General features: G+C 41.9%; 1 protein-coding gene and 1 long non-coding RNA gene across 12 annotated transcripts in view; one reads left to right on the forward strand and one right to left on the reverse strand.

Annotated features, from left to right (window-relative positions):
- Positions 1–17,324, forward strand: part of MGA (MAX dimerization protein MGA) — a 64,623-nt gene extending 47,299 nt beyond the window's left edge. For 3 of the 11 annotated variants that reach the window (XM_027457477.3, XM_072038756.1, XM_072038753.1), the window contains 8 exons: positions 2,212–2,336; positions 3,753–3,804; positions 5,446–5,631; positions 7,695–7,806; positions 8,983–9,210; positions 10,238–10,414; positions 10,845–10,997; positions 12,068–16,676. In XM_027457477.3, the coding sequence (XP_027313278.1) occupies positions 2,212–2,336; positions 3,753–3,804; positions 5,446–5,631; positions 7,695–7,806; positions 8,983–9,210; positions 10,238–10,414; positions 10,845–10,997; positions 12,068–13,353 (2,319 nt within the window). In that variant the 3' untranslated portion in view covers positions 13,354–16,676. Of the gene's footprint in view, positions 1–1,235; positions 2,112–2,211; positions 2,337–3,752; positions 3,805–5,445; positions 5,632–7,694; positions 7,807–8,982; positions 9,211–10,237; positions 10,415–10,844; positions 10,998–12,067; positions 16,677–17,121 lie in introns of those variants that run through there. The other 8 variants (XM_027457478.3, XM_072038759.1, XM_072038758.1 and 5 more) reach the window with 7 other exon arrangements.
- Positions 6,798–20,517, reverse strand: LOC140002639 (uncharacterized). Its single transcript, XR_011809674.1, has 3 exons — positions 19,070–20,517; positions 17,735–18,455; positions 6,798–7,115 (listed from the first exon to the last, which is right to left on the reverse strand). It is a non-coding gene; the product is annotated as an uncharacterized lncRNA (long non-coding RNA).
- Positions 20,518–21,288: the final 771 nt, after the last annotated feature.

Raw genomic sequence — 21,288 nt, forward strand, 5'->3', positions numbered from 1 at the left:
AAGAGATTTTTGAAAGAATGTGTGCGATTGTTCTCTAAGGCTAGTCATTTCTCACCCACCTTCACTCTCCTTGCGCTTCTCTGGTTCAAAGGTGAGATATTTTGCAAGCATAGAGATTGATGACTGGGGAGTGTGCACAGCAACATGTAAAAGCAACAATGCTTTTCTGTTCGGATCTGGATCAGCTATAGCTGCTGAACTGAGCATCACCTTTCTTTCTTTCAGCAGTAATATCTTGATACTTCTTCAGTACAGGAGGTGTCAGCTTCTCCAGAAGTGAGTTTAGAAGTTTATAACTCCTTCTACATAGGCTTTATACTACCAACACTTTGTACAACTCCTAATGACATCATCAGTAGAAGGTGATGGAAGATTTGGGAATATTTGAGAGTGATTTCATGGCAGGGGATGTTATGTGACTTCATTCAGTTTAAGACTAGAAGATTCTACAGGCAGTAATGTGTGCATATCTGTAGATACCATTATATTTACTCTTTATATATATACACACACTATATACTTTACTAAAGGCTACATCCCCAGCATAGCGTTTGGTATAGTAGGGCAAACTTAGTTTTTCAAACTGATGCTGTTTTCTATGGCTTCTATCACACAGCCATGGGAGATGATGTGTTATTCAAATTTGGTTTCTTTAAAAAAAAAAAAAAAAAAAAAAAAGATAATTTTCTCTGGCAGCATTAATTGACAGTAGTGGTCACTAATGTATTGTCAATAACTAAGGAGGCAGTTTTCTTGTTGTTCTTTGCTGTATCACATACTGGGACATTAGGGATCCTGTTCCTCTGTCAAAGAGGAAATGACCAGCAAAGGGTTGCTTCTGGTGTTAGACTGAGTCCCTTTCAGTTAACATAGCTGCAGATTTCACAGGCATAATTTCATGACTGATAATTGGAAGGATGCATCATGAATACCAAGTTAGTTATGCTTGTGTGATAATTTAGGTTGTTCTTGTCTTTTACTGTTTTTGTTACAGTGCTGTATCTAGCCTTATCTGTGGCCAGCTGAGTAAGTGCAACGCTTTTTCCTTTCTAATAAGAGCTTCTTAGAACAGCAGTGTTACTGTGCGGTATCACTAATGAGTTGCAGATAATAATCAGTACCACAAAAAGCATTTACTAGAGGCCTTCTGCTGGTACAATATTGCATATTGCCTTTTTTCATGTTCTGCACTCTAGTGTTGTTTTTTTTTTATTAACTGTTTGCATCAATTTCAGGTAAGTATTCAGTTCAGAGAAGAAGATTGCAGCTCCCCAAAAGAAAGAAAGAAAAGACATAGAGAAGGAAGGAAAGACAGAACAAAAGAATAGGAGGACAAGATGGGGTAGTTGAGGGCACTGGGTGAAATGGAGTACAGAATGGAGGTATAATTACGTTTTCTTACTTCTGAAGGAGAAGGAGTTCTGCATTTTGTAATCAGTGAAGCAGCGTAGACATTGTAATATTTAAAAACTTTAATAAAAAATGATTAAAAATTGCTTGGGTAAGGCTTGATTTGTTTGGGGGGAGGATAACCTGGTACTGCACATGGCCACAAGGTTGATATTTAACTCATATCACTGCAGTGGTTCTCTGTCTCCACAGATGATTAGCAAGTTTTCTGTGTCAGGAGAGCATAGAGAAAAAATACTTTCCAAAATGTCTTAAATATTTGAAATAATTACAGGTCAGCTTTTTGCAAAGAACTGAAATTGCAGTCTTTATCATGTAAGCAGTTTTCTTTCTGACCCAAAGAAGCCTGGTTCTGTGATGTCCTGTCTGGTGCTGTCTTACGTGTGAGAGACCATTGCCAAGGTGGTAACTACTTCAACTCATGAGGAGATAATGTTAGTTAGCCAGTGTACAGTAGGATATTGTAAAGGGAGTTAAATCTTGTTTGAAAACGTAGGCAGGAAAGCTCTGCCCTATGAAAGCTTTTCATCAGACCAATAGTAAAAGCATCAATGGCAGATTTTGCCCTTACTGAAATTCGCTTTGCACAGTTGCTAGTGGGAGGAATTCCTAGAGGTGACAGTTAAAATAACCACCTGCTTTAGCACTGTTTATTGGCCAGTATAGCTGGAGAGGTTGTTTCTGTAATGGTTCTTAATGTTATAATGTAATCTCTTTTGAGACTGAAGTGAAACTGTTTTGGCCTGAGCTCTATTGCTAAGCAGATACTCATTTTAAAAAACAAAACAAAAACTGTTCCAGGATGCGTGTGAATACAGTGAGGATGACGAGCAGGTGGACATTGAGACCGTGGAGGAGCTTTCAGAGAAGATTAACATTGCCCGTCTGAAGGCCACAGCTGCTAATATCCGACCTTCCAAAGAGAAGTAAGCATCTCTGGAGAGCACTACAGTTCTGTATTTTATTGATGACCTGACACTGAATGAACCCGTTAACAACAGGTTTAATGTAATGGTAAGATAAAGCACGGATTGCGTCAGGTCTTCCTGAGCACTGGTGCTTTCCAGTGTCTGTGAGGATGGGGCTGCCAGAACTAAGAATAGATGTGAGGTTTTAGCCTTTTTTTTTTTTCCCCTTTAATTGATTTGTTCATAAGGATATGTGTCTTGCAATGTAAAATATTGGAGTGAATTGCCTCCCTTCCCGCAAACTGAATGTGAGCAGAGTCACATTGGTCTTAAATTTTTGCAAGCTTCTGTTTTGTTTATTCTGGCTGGTAGTTTTGTTATTTCTAGGCAGGAGTGGTCATTGGCTTAATCCCTGATCCTGTAAAATGAAAGCTTTGACATTGGGACCACTGCCGCAGCAAAGAAAGCCTTTTGTTATTTGTATATAGTCTGCCACAGTTGGATAGCTTGGCTCTTTTTGGTTCTGTTTTTTAGTAGTTGTTGTTGTTGCTGCTGCTGCACTTGCATTTATAATGAGAGAATGAAAAGTAAAAGCATTGTTTGCTTAACGTATGTAAAGATGGTCATAGCTTTTTCTCTATTCTATTAAAAAAATGGGGAACGTTGTATCCTTAGTTACTGATGTTTGAAGAGCTTTTTTTGGTAGAAACTTAAAAAAAAAAAAAAAAAATCTGGTTGGTGCTATTATATACCTCCCACCCAGATGTTTCAATTTTTTTCTCCAAAGACACATCTCAGCTTTTATCTTAGAGAGCTACTTTGCTGTTCTTTGTAAGTTGTCAAGATCCTTCAGGGAGGAAATTAGATGTTTTGTGAAAATAATTCTCTCTAATGTGTATTGTTCTTTGTTTTCTTCAAGCTGCTGAGAAGTAATGCAAGGAAGCTGTTTTTATGTTTTAGGATAGTAATAAATGTGAGGATTTTGGTAGGTTGTTCTTGGTGGGGGAGGGATTGCTCTGTCACCTGTACTGAATCTATGTTGGTTTGTTTTGTTGTCTTTTTTTTAATTAGCTAAACGTGATAAAATGATAAAAAGCTAAAACACTATCCAAAATCGGAAGAGAGATGCATTCTACAATTAACAGTCAGAGGCAGAATTTACTGTTTGACACGTCGTGAAATAGTTTGTTGCTTGCACTGTGGGATAATATTATAGCTTTCAGAACAGCTGATTTTTTTTTTTTCCAGGATGATGGCATTGAAGCTAGAGTTCACTTCCTTGAGAAAGCTCAACAGTATCCTGCTTTCATGTAGTTGCAAGGAAAAGTTAATTTAAAGGGATAAAAATGAGCAATACTAGGCTGGAATATACTTAATGAGGATAGAGTGCATGAGATGAGTAGTGTTGGGAAAAACTTTTTACCTTTCTTCCAGATACCATGCTCCTAATTCTTCGGATGAAAAAATATCAGAAAGTCCTATGAAGGTATATGCTCTCCTCTTTCCTTTTGGTATCACATCTCCATTTTAAAGATAAACTTTCATCTCAAGTGCGACTCTAATGCAATTTATTTATCTTCTGTGTATTTATTATTAAATGCAAGAAATGAGTATGCATAGGTGGGGGAAGGGGCTCAGTCCAAATTTATTTATTTATTTATTTTTTTTTTTAAAAAAAAAAGGACTGCCACTGGCATCAGTGGGTTTTGTATTCAACTCTATGTACAGGAGGAACATCTACCTCTTACTTACTACTACGTTTTCTTAAGTGTTGTGTTCTTGGTATAAATAACTTCTACAGCACACATGAAGTAATAAACAAGTGAGAAATGCTTTTATGTGCCTAAGAAGCCAGTACGTAGGTTTATGTAGACTGCAGTGCTGGGCAAAGGATTTCTGAAAACAGTAGTTTAAATGATGTGCTCTCAGGCAAGTTAAAGACAATGCAGAAGCCTTTCAAACCCAAACTCCTTGCAGTCCTTCTGAGGCTTGTGCTGTATTTTCGGGTTGCTTTGAAGCCTGTTTCACTAACTGTCCATGGTAACTAACAGTGATGTAGTTGAAATCAGGTACAGAGCTACCTGCTGTGAGGGTGGGGTGTGAGCCTGTTGTACACCTTGTACATTGGAGCGGGCCGGTATGTATGTTTTTGGCTGAGATAAAGATGGGTTACAGGATGCTCTGCCTGCCTTGCTTTCTCCTTGTACTCTCCTCTTGAGATTATGGTATGAGACCCTTCCTTAAAAAGAATCTGACACCCAACAGAAGAGCTGATGCAGTTAGAGCCATAATGAGCTCATTCTGCCTGTGAGGACAAAGTGGGTGTCAAGAGCCAGGCTTCAGGAGTCAACCTTGAGATCCCTCCTGAGTCCAGCAGGCTCAGAAGTGTTATCACTGGACCTGTGAATGATGTCAAAAACACATTAAGACTTTTTAAGTAATATTTTGTCATGAAATAAATACCATAATAATACAAAACCTGTAAGAATAATTATGAAATAACAAATCTTCTAACCTGTAGAAATAAGTAATTACTACCTGTCAACCTTTGTGGACATTTTAACAAAGAAACTTGACATCAGAGTCTGTCAACACTTCTGTTTCTTGGTAGATGTCTGTAGTGATCAATATCCATGGCGTCTTTTGTATCTGCAATGTCTGTTGGCCTCTATTTATGTGTACCCATGAAACAAAATAGAAATGAAAACAGTTTAACTCCAGGGAAAAAAAAATGTGTCCTGTATTTGATGAAATCATTTCACTTATTAGTAGACTTTTTTTACAAAACAAAAACATTGGGCTCAAATGTGTGATTTTGCTGTAATACTGTGGCTTAACTAAGTAGCTTTGCATTGCAAAACCTGAAAGCTCATGAATAGAAAGGGCTGCTCATGATCTTTTCTTTTAAGGTTGATGTGATTATGTTGGTCATTTCTTGTGGGTCAGCATTTCATGCTTCTTGCTTGTGCTTCTGACACCAAGCTTTCATGAAGACCATAGCTGAATAGCACAACATGAAATCTTCAGGTGTCTGTTGAAACATTGCAAATCAAGCATGTGTTTTGAATATTGTGTGCTGTTAGATTACCTTTGTTCTTTAAACTGGTTAATATGGTTGCTTCTCCAGCAGAATCCTCAAATCTGGAGCAGAAAGCAGAAGACAGAGGAAGAAGCCTTTGCTCATTACCGCCAGACACACACAGCAAATGAACGCCGGCGGCGTAATGAAATGAGAGATCTCTTTGACAAGTTGAAGAGAGCTCTGGGGTTGCACAATCTTCCCAAGGTCTCCAAATGCTACATTCTCAAGCAAGTAAGTATTATGAGTTTGCCTAGGAGCTTCTAGTTCATCCATGCAGGCATCCTGGCATTTTTGCCCAACTACCTCTTTATTAGACTGCTCTTGAGCTTGGAGGAGGTGATCCTTGAATATTAACCAGCTTTCCTGACCTCCTCTACCCTCCTGGGCCTTATCCTATGGGACTCTTTCAAGCAGATCTTTAAAGAGGTCAGAGTCTGCTCTCCTAAAGTCCAGGGTTGTGAACTTGCTTTTCATACTCCTCCTGTGATCAGGATCCTGAACACCACCGTCTCATGGTGACGGCAGCCAAGGTTGATTTGACCTTCACATTCCCAACAAGCTCCTTGTTGGGGAGTATGAGGTCCAGCACAGCATGTCCCTTTGTTGGCTCTTCTGTCACTTGGAGAAGGAAGTTACCCCGTAGTGTACAGACCTTTAAGAGAGGCACTGCTGCATGTTGAGTTCCTAGAAAGGGGGGCTGGGGAATTTCTCCATAATGGCGCCTTTGTAGGAACATCCTTACCTACATGCAAATGCTGGAGGTGCAGACACCATTTAAACCCCATTTTGTGATTCCTCCCCATCACATCCCCCTATGTCCTTTGTTCAGCAGCCCTGTCCATGACGCACAGGGCTGCTAGTTATTTGCTGTTTACCCTATCATTTGCAGATTAAAACCCTCCTTATTAGTTCAGCCATTCTGCTGGCAAAAATGTATTTGTGCCCCTTAGTGAGGCAGATCCTGTTTATTCCAAGCAGCTGGGTTCCATAGTCACAGATGCTTAAGGGTTGTTAGACATTGGAACAGGCTGCCCAGGGAAGTGGTGGAGTCACCATCCCTGGAAGTCTTTAAAAGATGTTTAGATGTAGAGCTTAGGGATATGGTTTAGTGGGGACTGTTTGTGTTAGGTTAGAGGTTGGACTCGATGATCTTGAGGTCTCTTCCTACCTAGAAATTCTGTGATTCTGTGATTCTGTGCCAAAACCCTTTTGCTAGCACCAGTTCTGAAGGCAGTTACTGATTTGTACCATCAGTGCTCTCCTCCCCACAGCCTTTCTGCTTACTGGCAGGATTAAAGAGAACTCCACCTGGGTTCCCACACCCTTGCCTGCTGCCCCCAGAGCTCTGTGGTCACTTCTGGTACTGTCCAGGTTTTCCCTAGCAGCATTGTGTGTACCCACATGGAGTTAGGAGCAGGGGCTATTAGTCAGAGGGCTGGATCAGCTTTGGCAGTTGCTCCACGGTATCCTGGATTCATGCCCCCCACTCAGAAGTCACCAGCTTCCATCCTGCCCTCTCTCCAGCAATTACCTCAACACTGGGGGTGGACACTGCCAGCTTCTCTCCTTCAGCTCTTCAAGTCACTGTCACAGGGAAGAGCCTCTCATCTCCCTTTCACCTTCTGTGATGCTGTGCAGCCTGCAGTAGTCAGTGGTCTGAAGTCTTTGAGTGAGTGTGTGATATTCAGCAGAGAACTTCAGGCACCTTTACAGGACTGTAGAATAAAACAACACATGAAACAACTTGTATTCTCAAAAGCTTAATCTTGGTGCCACAGATGCATGTGTTCAGATTAGCCCTCTCCTTGTATCCTTTGTGAATTTATCCATGGAAGTTTACATCTTAATTCCCCAGTGGTTTACTGCGTAAATCCAGGCAGTTTTGAAATATGCAGAAGACATCTTGGTTAATGCAGGAGAAGATAACATTTCACTAAGTATTATACTGACATGCATAAAATACTTAATTGTAAAGATGCAAATGACAGGAAATAAAACATCAGTTGTAGATGGATAATTATGCTTATCAGCTGTACCTTAAAATTGTGGCATAAAAGTACTTTTTTTCTTTAAAACAGCAGAACTTTGGAGGAAGGATGACCAAGATGTTTATCACTTTTCAGCCTGTGTTTAGGGAAATCTGTATTTACACAGCCTGCTTTTCACATCCTTTCTCAAAGTCTTACTTTCTCATGATAATGAAAATAAATTTCATAAAGATTTCTTGGAAGGAAAAGTATTTTATTATTTTGTGTATTGTTGGTTTATAAATTATTTCCCTGACTTTTTTTTAGGCATTTGATGAAATTCAGGCATTGACCGATCAGGCAGATAAACTTACTGGACAGAAGAATTTACTGGCACGTAAACAGGATACTTTGATTCGGAAAGTATCCACGCTTTCAGGTGAGACTGTTTTTTGGGTACAAACTAGCTAGAATAATGAAATAAAAAGGCTTTCAAGGGTGAGAGAGAGTAATTTTCTGTGGGTCTGGGTGAGTCATTAATGTTCACTTAAAATTTAGACTCTTGACGCCAGATGAAGACCTGCCAGGCTCTGACTCAGCGATACACTCATGCTGATAAGAAATGCTTTTATTTTCCTGTATGCCTAAAGGAAGCATAGAATGATCTCGGTGCTGCAAACCACAGGCTTGGGTTCCTGTGTGTAGGGTACGTTTTAGTGAGGAAAAAACTTCATTACATCATTGGTCACTTCCTTAAACAGCTTTTCTGCTCAGTGCTTCAGAAGTATGTACAGTTATGTTCTTGATCAGTTTCAAAACCTCTGACTCTTTGATGAACATTGCAAATAACTGTGTGTGTTGTTTTTCTGAAAAATAGGGCCAGTAGTGTCCAGATGTAGGAGGCAGCTCTGTCCACAAAACAGAATTGTGATAAATTCTGAGCTTCTGCTCATGGGGGGATTTGAAGACCCACGTGACATTTATTTTGGCTTTCTGGGAGGTTAGGTAAAGGTAAACTTAGTTAAAGATAGGCTGTCATCTTAGAGCCTGAACTCTAAGTAGGAAACAAGTCAGTGTAGCTATTTCAACTTCAGTCATAACAAATTGTGAGCATCTACAGGAAACATACAATGTGTAAAATCTTGTTTTGATACAAAAATGGTGACGTTAAATAGTGGTAAACTGTAGGCAAGTTTTCCTTTAAAAGTAATTGGAGTAACAGGGCTCATCAGTCCAAGAAATTTCATACAACGCGAAAGTAACATTTTGTCTGTTAATAACAGTTAGCATTAGGAAAGATGTGAGATTTTTCTCCACAGCTGTGGGTATTTTCAATAAGTACTAGTGCTCTTCTAAGCTGATTTTTGCTTATCAAAGTTGTGTTTAAGTTATTCAATGCATGGATGCTTCTGAAGGGAAAAAATGTCTTGGAATAAATACTTTTTTTTTTTTTTAAAGTATGCTATTTACAGGAGGGGGCTTTCTACTGTAAAGTAGTTGGATGGTGTCAATGTGAGATTTTCGGTTCTTTAGCTTTGAAGATAGATTAATACTGATGTGATGATCCTTGTGGGTCTCTTCCAACTTCTATGATTCTATGATAATTTTTATGTAGGGAAGACAGAAGAGGTTGTCCTAAAGAAGCTAGAATATATGTACGCCAAACAAAAAGCCGTAGAAGCACAAAAAAAGAAGAAACAGCCAGCAGAATCTGTTGTAACCTCAACTGCTACCACACAGCAAGAAGCATCTTGTGTTCAATCCAGAGACCTGGTCAAAGCGGCTATGACAAATAGAAGAGGCAAGCCATTGATACTTGCCAAAAAAGGAAGCCATGCCACAGGTGGGCTAAAAATGATGTACCTTTCATATAAAGGGAAAGAAGACATTACAGGAGCATCCCATGGGAGGGCAAAACAGTTAGACTGCTTCTGCAGGCAGCTTACCTCTTGAAGTAGAATTAAGTAAAGGACCAGAAAGTGTCTATCCAAGAGGTATGGAAAACATTTGCTTTCAGTATATAGGAGGCTAGTACCGCTGAGGTCTTCAGATGAACACGGCTTTCAGAATGATGAAAAATGCGTTGCTATTTAGTTGGTCTTCAGCCTCATGGAGTTTCACTGCAATCCTGTAGGAATTGGTGGTTCTTTACTGCTGACTCAAAGACGGAAGCTCAACCCTGAGAATACTGCAGCTGCTGGAGTAGATTTAGCTGGTTATAGAGGTGGAAGAAGATTTGCTTTTAAATTAAAGGATAGAATTGTCAGACACTTGAGAAATTTTTGGTGCTGGGAATTTGCAGAGAAGTAATTGATGTTTACAGAGACTTTTCCTACCTAGGAAGGCACAAAAGAATTGCATAAATCCAACCTTTCGTATTTTTACCACTATAATACTCTGTAGCAATCTGGTGATGTTTATTTGTTTTGGTAATCATAGATCTTGAAGTGGTCTTCAGCTTTTATAAACAACTGATTGTTTTGGTTCCCCAAGCCTTGTTTTTGTCCAGTCCAGGGGAAGTTTGGCATCAGAATTTGGATGTGGTGTGAAAATTTCTTTCCATTCTTTGACTGAACAAAGTCCCCTTGTAATTTCACCAAGACTGCTGTGATATTTGATCAGGATGCCACTCTGAAAGGTTAAGATTATATTATAGTGCATGAAAAGGCAGTACAGACTGGTTCTAGCTGCATAGATCAGGTTCCTGAAGCCTGTGTAGCTTCTGTAGCAGCTTTCATATCTTGGGCTCACAAACCTTTTAGTCGGAGCATCTTGCACACCTGTGCTTGATGCTGGATTGCAGGATGTTGTTTGCCATCAAGGGTGCTATGCCAAAATAAATTGCTGATTTACATGTTTCTTTTTTACAGAGGACATCTCCCCCTCGCTCACACTGACTGCTGCAAGCCTAGTGATGACTCCACAGGGGCAGGTGCTTACGCTGAAGAGCCCCCTGGTACCAGGGCAGGTAGCAGCTGTTCCTTCCACACTCTTGCAGGCTGAGCTAAAGCCTCGAGCTGCCACCACCACTGTGACAGCACAGCCAGGTATGATCATTGAGAACATGCTAATGAAAATACCGGGCTATTCACTAATGTTTACAGTTTACAGAATAACTTGTTCTTTAGTTTTTCTTTTAATTTTTCATTCTTTGAAACCTAGTGAGGTAGAACCTCATTGATAAAAGAAACTTGAAATGATTAAGTCAAATGGCCAGTTTATCAACAGGTAAGTACAATCTGTTCAGTTTTTACTGAAGGAGGTGGGAACTCTAAAGAAACTCGAGCCAAGAGAAAGAACATAGGGAAGATCTCTTAATTATCTAACCACTTTGTATTTCTATTTTTTACCACTTTCAGGTGGTATTACAGTGTCAAGTCTTGCATAGAATTGTAAGGCTTTTATTTCCAAGCTTGACTTGTGTGTCTGAAAGGATCTTGTTTCCACCCCATCCCCCTCCCCCTTTTTTTGGATAAGGTATTGCTTCTGTGATGATTCAGCTGCCAGGATCAACAGTTCCTGTCCAAGTAAAGGGAATTCTTACCAACTCTACTATTCCTATTACACTGTCAGCTGTTGCTGGAAACCCAGTGCCCTCAACAGTAGTGTCAGCTACAGAGCACCATTCAGGTAGGCTCTTTGTGTTTTGTTTTGTTTTGTTTTGTTTTTTGTGGATCTTTTTGCTTTTATGTAGGGAAGGTTACCCTTGCAAAAAATGAGGCTAAATTGTTTTTTCATTAGGAAGTAATGATAGGTGTCACTGTCTGGGTTTTCAAAGAAAATCGCTATTCAATGTTTTGAACAGATCAGAAGGGCTTTAAGGGACTGAATATAAAACCAATCCTCCCTGCCCTCAACAAAGTAAGAGGGAGCATAGCCTGCAGTGTGTGCATGGTCTAATGCATCCTGCTGGGGAAGCTGCAGGAAAAGAATAGTAAAGGGGCTGTTAAAAATGTATGCCTGTTACATCCAGGCTCTTTCTCTGGTGCAATCTCTTCCCATACCATGCTGCCCCTGCTGCCAGTTGGAGGTTGCATCTGAGAGCAAAGATGTTGTTCAAGACCAAGTACTGTATGTTGGGTCTAGGTGTGGAGTGGTTCCTGCCAGTGTTGCGCTTGCTGCTTGTCATCCCCTGTGTTAGAACAAAGCTGTTCATGTTCTGCTTCATTGTAGTCATTTCAGCATAATGAATTGTCAAAAAAAAAATGTGAGTTAACTTCAGATGTGGGGCTGGGGAAAAATCTGAGTGTTAAAAATGAGAAACTGCTGTGAGGCAAAAGTAAATCATGTGGTAGGCCATGAAATGCCACTGTGGTATTGTGCACAAAAACACTATTTCAAAATAGAAGTGTAGAAGTAAACTGAGAAAACGGTGAGGGAGGAAATTACCATTGTTTTCCTTTGTGAATCGCTGTAAGAGTTGTAGGCATTGCAGTTGCTTTCATTTGTGCCAGCCTGCTGAAGAAAGGGACTGGTCAAGTGTGGTGGTGGCTGAGTTGTTTCTTGTTTGTTTGTCTGAAGTTGAAAATTAAACTTTTATTGTTTCAAGGCTTCACTTGACCAAAACTGTGCAAGTGGTTTAAATTGTGAATAGTGGCTTATTTGAGGAAGATGTAAAAAGTGAGTAAGTTAAATATAATTAGAAATTATCTTGTAGTTGGCATGGATTCTGATGGATTGTGCTTTGTTCGGTTTTTCAGAAAGTGAAGATTCATTCATGATGCCAAAGATTGTTAATGTAACATCACTGGCAGCTGAAGGAAGTATGAATCTGAACCCAAACAGAAACAAAAATTCTAATGCAATGACAGCTGCAGCTACTCAGGCTTCTGAGAAATCCTTGGTAGTAGCACCTCTTGAAAGTAGGAAGAGTGACAGCATCCTTTCGGAAGAAAAGGCCAAACAGTGTCCTGGAGACAGTGGAGGAGATGGAAGAAGTACCACAGGTACCACCAAAGGTTTCTTTGAAAATAAAGATGGTTTTCCACAGATCCAGAACGTGTCTTGTACAAAGGAACGCCCAGAGTCCTTTGGCAAAAAGCTCTGCATTGGAGAGTTTGTAGGAAGCCAAGCCAGAAAGAAAGACAGCGATCCTGGAGGAGAGAGATTAAAAATGAAAGAATTGCCATTCCGCAAGCTGCAGCTCAAAGATTCGAGGATAGAAATGGAACTGAGGAAGGTAGCTTCTGCAATGGAGGAGGCAGAACTGGATACAGGTGAGTTACTGAGCAGCATTGAGGAGAGTGATGACACTGATGAGACCCTCACTTCTCTGCTCAATGAGATCGCTTTCCTCAATCAGCAGTTGAATGATGATGCTTCAGGTATGTCGGAGCTGCCCAGCACTCTAAACTCAGATTTCTCCCATGGAGATGCAGAAGCTCGCCGGGGAACAGCCAGTGATCTCTCTGCTGCAGATGGTTCTTCCTTCCAGTTCAGCCATTTGGGAGGCAGTTTTAAGGACCTTTCCGAAGTTCCAGAGGGTGGTGGCTCTTTAAGTCCTCTCCTGCTGCACCTGGAAGATGATGATATTGCCGATGGAGACAAGAACTCTGGGGAGCCTTCATCCGAAGCAGATGTTCTAAAGATAGTGATAGGTGCTGAAATGAAGGATCCGCTTCCCAATCTGTCCATAGCCAGCGGTGGGAACAGCAAAACTACAGAGACCACCAGTGTGACTCCTCCAGTTTTGCAAATGAAAACGAATCCAGAAGCTAGCAACGCTGACACTTTGTGGAGGCCCATGCCCAAGCTGGCACCACTTGGCTTAAAAGTGGCGAGTCTGCCAGTGGACTCAGAAGGGCAGAGTACTAAAGTGATGCCCTTATTGGCGCCCATAGTTGCAAAACTGGCACCCACTGGGGTAAAAACTTCTTCTGTAACTGTTCAAGAAGGACAGGATAGCAAAGTAATGCCTGCATTAGCACCCGTGGGCACAAAGCTGAGTAATACTGGGACCTTACCTTCAAACTCAGCAGGCAAATAAATGTGTGTGTGTTTTATCAGACTGGAATGGAGATCTGGAGCCGGTGTGAACCAGTGTCTCAGTCTGGCAACCTCCCTTGTCTGCAGCGCTTTGTTTTCTGTATGGCATCAGCACTCTGTTCATCCGAGGGCAGGCCCCAAATTGAGAAATAAGTGCTATGAAACTTTCAGCATGTTGACATATTTTTACCTCACTGTTGTATTCTGGGTATTCTCCTTCACAAAGCGTGGAAGATCTATAACCATTGCTGGGCACATGGTATCCTTCCAAAATTGGGTCCTTCATGGAAATAGTTTGTAAAAGGACTGAGAAACCGAGGCTTATTGACAGATATTTATTTTTTCCCAGTAGAGAGGCTCCTGTCTGTTGTTGAGGGAAAAAAATAAGGTTCATTTGGTTTTGTACCAGGCAAACTATCTATGCAGAAATGGGATTGTTTCACATGTGCTGTTTCTAAAGTTTTGCAGAATCTGATGAATGTGCAGAAATGAGATTGCAGTTACTCTCAAATTTGTTACCTAGAGCAGCAGAAGGGAAACTGGAGATTTTGCAGAGGGCTGAAGTGAAAAGCTTCTGTTCTTTGGTGCTAGATAGTTCTCTGGCAGAGACTCCTTTTAGGAGCTTATGCACAGAATATTGTCATAAACATCTAGAACTCTCACTGCATGGGGGAGACGATATTTCCCAGTGCAATTAGGATAGCATGTGAACTTTAAAACAAGTAAACAGAAAACAAACAAAAAATATACAGAAAAGCCCCCCACCACTTTTACCTCATGGCCCTATTCAAGTAACCCCTCCTTTGATGGTTAGGGCATCTGTAAGGGAGAATCTCAGAGAGTAGAAAAAAATGTGGGCACCCCCTTTGCTACACCTTTAAATACACTGCTGAAGTAGCTTGAGCGTTTTCACAGTTCTCTTCCTCATTCCTCCTGTCGTTTCTCAAGATGTATTTGGTGGATAGGATGTTAACAGAAAGTGTTGTTTCATAAAAGTACAGAACACTTTCTGACTGTTGTAGCCTAAAATAAATGAGCAAGGTGTATATGTGAATGTATATATGAAAATATGTGTATATCTTTCTAAACCTTCCATTTCTTTATAAATTCAGGAAAGGTACTCAGAGGTTTCTCACTGCGTTTGCACAAGATGTGTATAGCAAAAAAAAAAAAAAAAAGTCAACAAAAATGCTCATTACCAGGGAAATAGGGCAGTATTGAATCACAAGATGTATTTTTTATTCTTCTCTGCCACTGCTTACTCAATAACCTGTAGATGCTCTTCACTGTTCAGCTGTTGGATGTGAAGTGCCTGCAGACTGTAAAGATATTTATATTTTTGTACACAATTTTTGTTTTCATAGTTTTCTTGACAAATTAAATTTTCAGCTTAAGAGAGATGATTTGTTAGTGAGTGTATACACAATCTTTTCCTATCGAGTTTGTAAATAGGAATTACGGTGCGCTTGAGGGGCTTCTTCACTGCTCCTAAAGGGTAAAAACCATGGCCATGAAACCGATGCAGAAAGCGGGAGGTAGATGGTGCGTTTTGCTTTATGTTTAGGAATGTAATCCTGTCTTACTGTCCCAGCAGCTGCAGCTGGGGTTCCTGATCTTTGGTGCTGCACTAATGCAGGAATTTCATCTGTCCAGCACTGAGGTTGTGCAGGTGCTGAGTGATGTTCTTCCACAGTTAGGTAGCAGTGTTTGCTGTACACGCCGTGCAACCATACGCCCTATTCAGTGAGCTGCAACTTCTGGAGCCGTGTCGAGGTTAGGTCCACCAGGGATATGTATTCTGTGGGTGTTGCCTTGTCTTTTTAATGATTTTTCTTTTTTAATTATGCTGCAGAGGAGAGAAGCCCCTATAGTTAAGTATGCAGGAAGTTACTACGGAGTCTACGTGTAAAAGGTGTCTTCACCTTGCCACTCTAACTGGTGTGTTTTAAAGCAGTTACGTATAACTTACTACCGTTTGCATATTTGCTATTGAAATATTTGATACAAGCCCTATATTCATTCTTTGGAAGAGAGAATATAGGTCAGCCTGAGAGTCATGCAGGGTCTTACCGTTGTCACTGAATGCCTTAGAAAAGGGAATTAGCATGTGAAGATGTATGTATGCATATTTTGCTTATCATTAAAGGATTTTAACTCATTTTAAATCAGTGGAAGTCTGGAGTAACTATATTAGTTCAGTAGCACTATATTAGACTTAAATTTATTTGCCTGGGAATTGGGTTCTGAGCATTTCTAATAGGCTGCAGTTGCTTTTTTTTTTTTTTTTTTTAAATTTACCTATGGCAGTTTGCTTTGCCAAGAGTTTTTATGCCCCCTGTGTGTTAAACAGCAACTAAAATAGTGCTGTGATTCCTTTCAAATCCCTAATCACTGACTTCCCTTTCTGCACCTCATCCTTTAACGGTCCCAAGTGGCTAATTTTAATTACAGGATCATGCTAATCAGTGTCTGAATACTTTTTAAAAGGCGTGTGCTTTGCACACTTCTGTAAGACAGAAAGCTGCAGCATGAAAGCTGTTCAAATGTTATCTAAGATACCTGCTCTACTATTGCGGGTGTTTTGTCCATTATCAGTGTAATGGAAAATGCTTGGATGTTTTTACTGCTTGGCAGGGGGGGAGTAAGGACTTTTTACTGCAATAAAAATGAATTGTGAAAAGATGACAGTAAAAAGTTTTTGGTTCCTGAATGTGATTACTGAATGAACTAAGACCCCACATTTGGCTGCAAAAGGTGCACCTGGTGCAGTTCCCAGAAGGTTAGATGGTGGCTTCTACCAGGCGACAAAGTATGTTCAAAATGCTCTCAGCTTCTGCTTCTCCTTGTTCCACCATCTCTTTGCTGCAGCTTAATATTTTGCTAAGAATTTAAATGATGACTTCCCTGTCTTTTTTCTTTTTTTAACTCTTCCCTCATGTTCATGTTGGTTTGAAATAAACCTTTTAACAATGGCGTATGCTGTCTTTGAGGCAATAATGCAAGAATGTGACATGTAATGAAAAGATATGAGAATAAGGAGAAGGAAACCCCTGCAAGGCGCACATTCTCACTCTAGACCAAGAGACCTGGAGATTTTCTTTGTTTTTTTTACACATCTGTAAATAGACTGGAATGTTTTTAAGAATATAATGAAATGTCAGATTTAGCTTTTTTCCTTTTATATATTAAAATATATCTTTCCCTCTTTTCTGCTTTTGAAAAATGGATATTTTTGTAGAAATCTAACAGTACAAGACTCTTAAATAACTGTATGTGAGGGACAAAGTGTAAAACTAAAATAAACCAATCAAGCTGAACTAGAAACTGGCTTTGAAAGTTTATTACAGGGAGGGAGAGGGAAGAGAAGTTCTGTGGTGGTGCTGTTTGTGGCATGTAGCGCTGTACCTGAGCACATGACAAATGTACGCTCTGAGGCAGAATTTTTGGTAACACAAGCACTGGTTTCTCTTGGTTCAAGTAATCAGCTCAGAAGAGATGAGTCTTTTGGTTTAGCCTTCAGCAGTGTGCAGGACATGCTGGTGGTTGTAAAGAAGGATTTTGACTTAACCAAATGCAGGAAAGTTAATGAAGGGACTTTTCACCAAAATGCAGGTGAAAAGCAGGAAGCCTGCTTATGGAGTTAATGGGGTTAACATATGGTCACGGCATAAAAGAAAAAAAATCTCAAAGATTGTCTCCATAAAATTACCCTCCATGTTCCCTCCCTAACCCCAAATATAGATTAATCTTTTGTATCTGTTTCCTTTAGAGATGTTGTACAACACAGCTGTCCTCATGGGAGCGAGCCCGAAGATCTGTCCCCAAGTGAAGTGTCAGAGGAGATCTTTTAGAAGAAATAGATGAAATGCCTGCTACAAATCAGCACCTATCGCTGCTATTGCTCAACTTCCATATTCTGTTAAATGGGAGATGACACGCTGATACATGCTTTTTGACTAAATAAATATATATATATATTTAACATCTACAAATGAGCAAGTTTGACTTACAGACCTGAGAAAATACTAAATACAATGAAGCAAGCAAGTAAGGGTATGTGATAGACCGGGGAAAAGGTGATGCAGAATTTTTATATTTATTTTTAAAGATGAACAGATCTCATGGGAAAATTAATTTAAAAAAATGTTATATATGCACTTTATATATACACTATTTAAATAGTGTGTATATATACTGTATATATTTATATAGTGTGTATGTATATATATATATACTGGTTATATATTTATGTATATACATATATCCTCACCGAGATCTTTCTGTGGCTCTTTATTTTAGGAGGGGGTAGGGCTGTTTTTTGGAACAGAAAGGGAAGTAAGTGTAAGGTTTAACCCATCATGTTTGCAATGGAAAGAACTTACCAAGAGAGTCCCGTGATGATGGGTGCTGGGTTCCTTTGCATTGCAGTGTATCGAGGGCTCCTCAACTGTGTCACCCTGCTGGGGCCAGCTCCAGGGAGGAGGAGGAGGGAGATGTTCCTGTCAGGCTTTTCTAGGTGTTTTTTGACTTCCATGGCGGTGGGGCTGAGGGTGTAGCACTGCAGGGCTCCTGCCTTTCCACTGGCCTCGGGCCCATGTAGTTCCCCCATCCAACACGGAGGGGTGCCCCTTGCAAGCAGTGCAGCTCGCTGTGCCTTGTGGGCTGAAGCAAGGCAATTAAAGAGCAGCTAAAAAAAGATGCAACACAAACACGAGCTGTGCACCATATTTAGTGGTTTTCCGTTTCGATTAACTCCTTAGGCAGCAGCTGTATGAAGAAACTTGCCTCGCTCATCTGCTTTTCTTGAGCAACTCCTCTGGCAAAATCCTTGCTGGTTGCAAACTGCAGCACATGCACCCCAGTGTGTAGCTCTTCGTGGGCACAAAGTTTTGGGGCAAGGTCGGGGTGGCGTGGGTCTGCCAGGCTTGCGTTAGCAGCTGGCTCCAGTCAGTTGAGGCTCCTGAGCGCTGCAAAGGTATAAATAACTTCACAGCCCTGAGGTGCTGAAGGACCTTGAAATATCTTGTGTGGTGGTGAAGGTGCTCAGGAGAAGCAGGCAGGAATGGGGAGTGGAATCTGGGGTTCTGTTGTGTGTGGCTGTTGCTGGAAGAAATGTTTAAAAAAAAAATCCACACAAAAAAAAACACCTGTTTAATAAAGAAGGGCCAGAGTTTGCCTTTAAATTGTTCCAGATCCAGTCTACAATGAAAGGTAGATGGGAGGATGAGATGGGTGATGAAAGCTCACTGGCTTCTGGAATAGCTCAGTGAGTTTTCAGCCCTTGGGGGACCCAGGCTTTTTGTGATGGCAGAAGGCCATCTCGAAAAGCTGATTGAGACTTGTTTAATTTGAAGCATTTGACTGCTGGGGTTATCAGGAGGCCCATCAGCAGGACCATAACAGCTTGATGGGTGTTCTCAAGACAGCAGTGACCAGAGAAAGGGGAGGCTGTGTGGGAGGAGATCAGGGCAGTGTGGCTGCTGCAGCCCCCAGCCCCCCACTGGAGCTGCAGGAGCTCTTCCCAGCCCCAAAGATGGGTGCTCCTCCTGACTTGGGCCAACTCACTCAAAACCAGAAGCAAATTCCTCCACGTAGCCCAGCTTGTGAGGTGAGGGAGCCCTGCTCCCACATCCTGCCAGAGCTTCACCTGAGAGCTCTGCAGCCTGCTCCAGCCCCTGCCCTGTTGTGCCTGCCCTGGACCTTGCTTTTGGGCTCACCTTCGCAGCCGTGGATCTCCTTGTGGCAGGGATGGTTCTAGGGATCGTGGCGTTCCTCAACAAATTGCTTTCATCCTGAAGGAGAAATCAAAGGATGGTGACCGGCCGTCTGGTAAACAGCAGCTAAAGACAAGTCCTCCCACAGGAAGAAGCCGCTCGTTGCTTGGCACAGACAGAGCTGTGCAGTGCCCAGCCAGGTGAGCCCGTGGCCCTCTCCACACGGGGGCACAGCTCTCCATCCATCAGGAAGCTTCAGCAGGCCCTGCCCCAGCCTTGAGGCACTGGCAGTGCCGAGCTTTGAAAACGCGTTGGATAGCACGAGGTGGATAGCATGACAGATAGGCTTCTCCTGCTCGTTATCTTGACACTTCTCTTTTTTTTAATGATGTAGATCTGATGGGCTCTTGTTACAACTTGTGTTCAGGTGACGGGCTGCAAAAGCGTGAGGGGAAAAAGGAGGTGCCTGCGAATCTTTTGCAAGGAGTGATGATTAACGCCTATTCTTCTGCTGGCAATTTCACTTCTAGGTTACAGCGAGCCTTTGGTTTTAACAAATGAGACAAGCAGACTTTCAGCTCAGGACTGCTTTGCGGAGCTTTAAAATTGCTTCCTCAGCTTTTGGATGTCCATGGCAATAAAAAGAAACAACACAAAACCGCAAAAACTCTTCCTGCAGAATCGCACCCCACAAAAGTTTTGCGGCTCTGACGTACGGGGCACTGAGCAGAACCGGGAGGCTCAGTCTCCAGGAAGAAATTCCAATAAAGGGCTCCCATCGGGTGAGCTGAACTGGTGGCAGCCTCAGTGGGAATTGTTTACTACCGTGCTCCAGCGCAGACAAGGCCTCATTGTCTGGCTTTGACAGGGAAAATGTCCAGTTTCGCAAACTTTGCTGAGCAAGGGAGAAAATAATTATATTGCAGATCGGCTTACAAGGGGCACATTCATGTTTGGAAGAAAACTTGATTTTCATAGGGCGAGAAAGAGAGGCACGGCCGCCAAAGGGAAAAGCCAGCGCATCGCTGACCTACGAAGATGGCCTCGAGCCAGGAGCTGTTCCTGGCCAAGGAGGGTCCCGGGGGTCCTGGTCCTGGCCCTGGCCGGGTGGCAGGAACCAGCCACACCATGGGCAGCAGGAGCAGCACAGCCCAACCCGAGAGGTGCTGGTGCAGCCACCAGGCCCCGAAGCATTGGGGACTTTTTGCCTCATGTGTTTTTACTTAGGAGGATGACAGGGCGAGTATTTAAGGAAGAGGTTTTACAACATGGGGCTGGCTGCAATGAGCCGTGTGCCGTTGGTGTTGGCTGTGGAGTGGCCGCCTTCCCCCGAGCTGGGAGAATCAGCTGGAGCCATTTTGGCTGACTACCCAAGGGGGAGGATGCAATTATCCTCTTTTCGCAAGATTGCATGTAATTTTCTTTCTTCTATCTTAAAAAAAAAAAAAAAAAGGAAACAGGCAGAAATGAACATTATAACAAGATGATAACCCATTAATTTTTTCTTCAGGTTGAAAGCGAAGCTCAAATGAGTCTGGTTTTATTAATCTTGCTCTGTGAATATTTCTCTCAAGACTGCGTGCACTCTCCTCCTTGCAGGAAGCTGCAACATCCAGCATAAACCCAGTTTGTTGCCATGGCAGTTTCCTTAGCTGCCTTATCTGTACGCCCAACTGCAGGCACCCAGAGGTTCCCACAGGAAAATTCAGGTGGGACAGGACCTCTGGAGATGTGCAGGCCACCAGCTGAGGGCTGGGCAGCCGTGAGACCATGCCGTGTTGCTTAGGGCTTTCTCCATCCGGGGTGTGAAGACCCCGAGGTTTAGGGGCACAACCACATGCATACAAACCAGTAAAGCCTGTGCTTGACTTCTCTTCAGATGGATTCTTGGTCCTTCCTATTTGTGGTCACCTCTACAAAGTGCACTGCCCAAAGGAAGAGGGAGAGCATGCATGCGTGTGTCCTTGTTCTGAAGGGCACCCCCTTGCCAACTCTCTCTTGACAGGATTGTTTCAGGAGTTTTGTGTTTCACCCTTCAGCTTGTCTCATATTTAGTATGCCGTGTCCCGAGGGCAACTGCTGTCCAAGGTTTGTCATGTTTAACTGAATTATTGTTGCCATGGGTAGTGGAAAGGTCAAATTTCATTCTGCATGGTGAATTCTGCCAGCCAAGGTACATTACAGAGGAAGGGGGAAACCAGGCTCCCGAAGTCTGTCAAGGA

This window comes from Anas platyrhynchos, chromosome 5 (genome assembly GCF_047663525.1).
Source record: "Anas platyrhynchos isolate ZD024472 breed Pekin duck chromosome 5, IASCAAS_PekinDuck_T2T, whole genome shotgun sequence".
Lineage (NCBI taxonomy): Eukaryota > Metazoa > Chordata > Aves > Anseriformes > Anatidae > Anas > Anas platyrhynchos.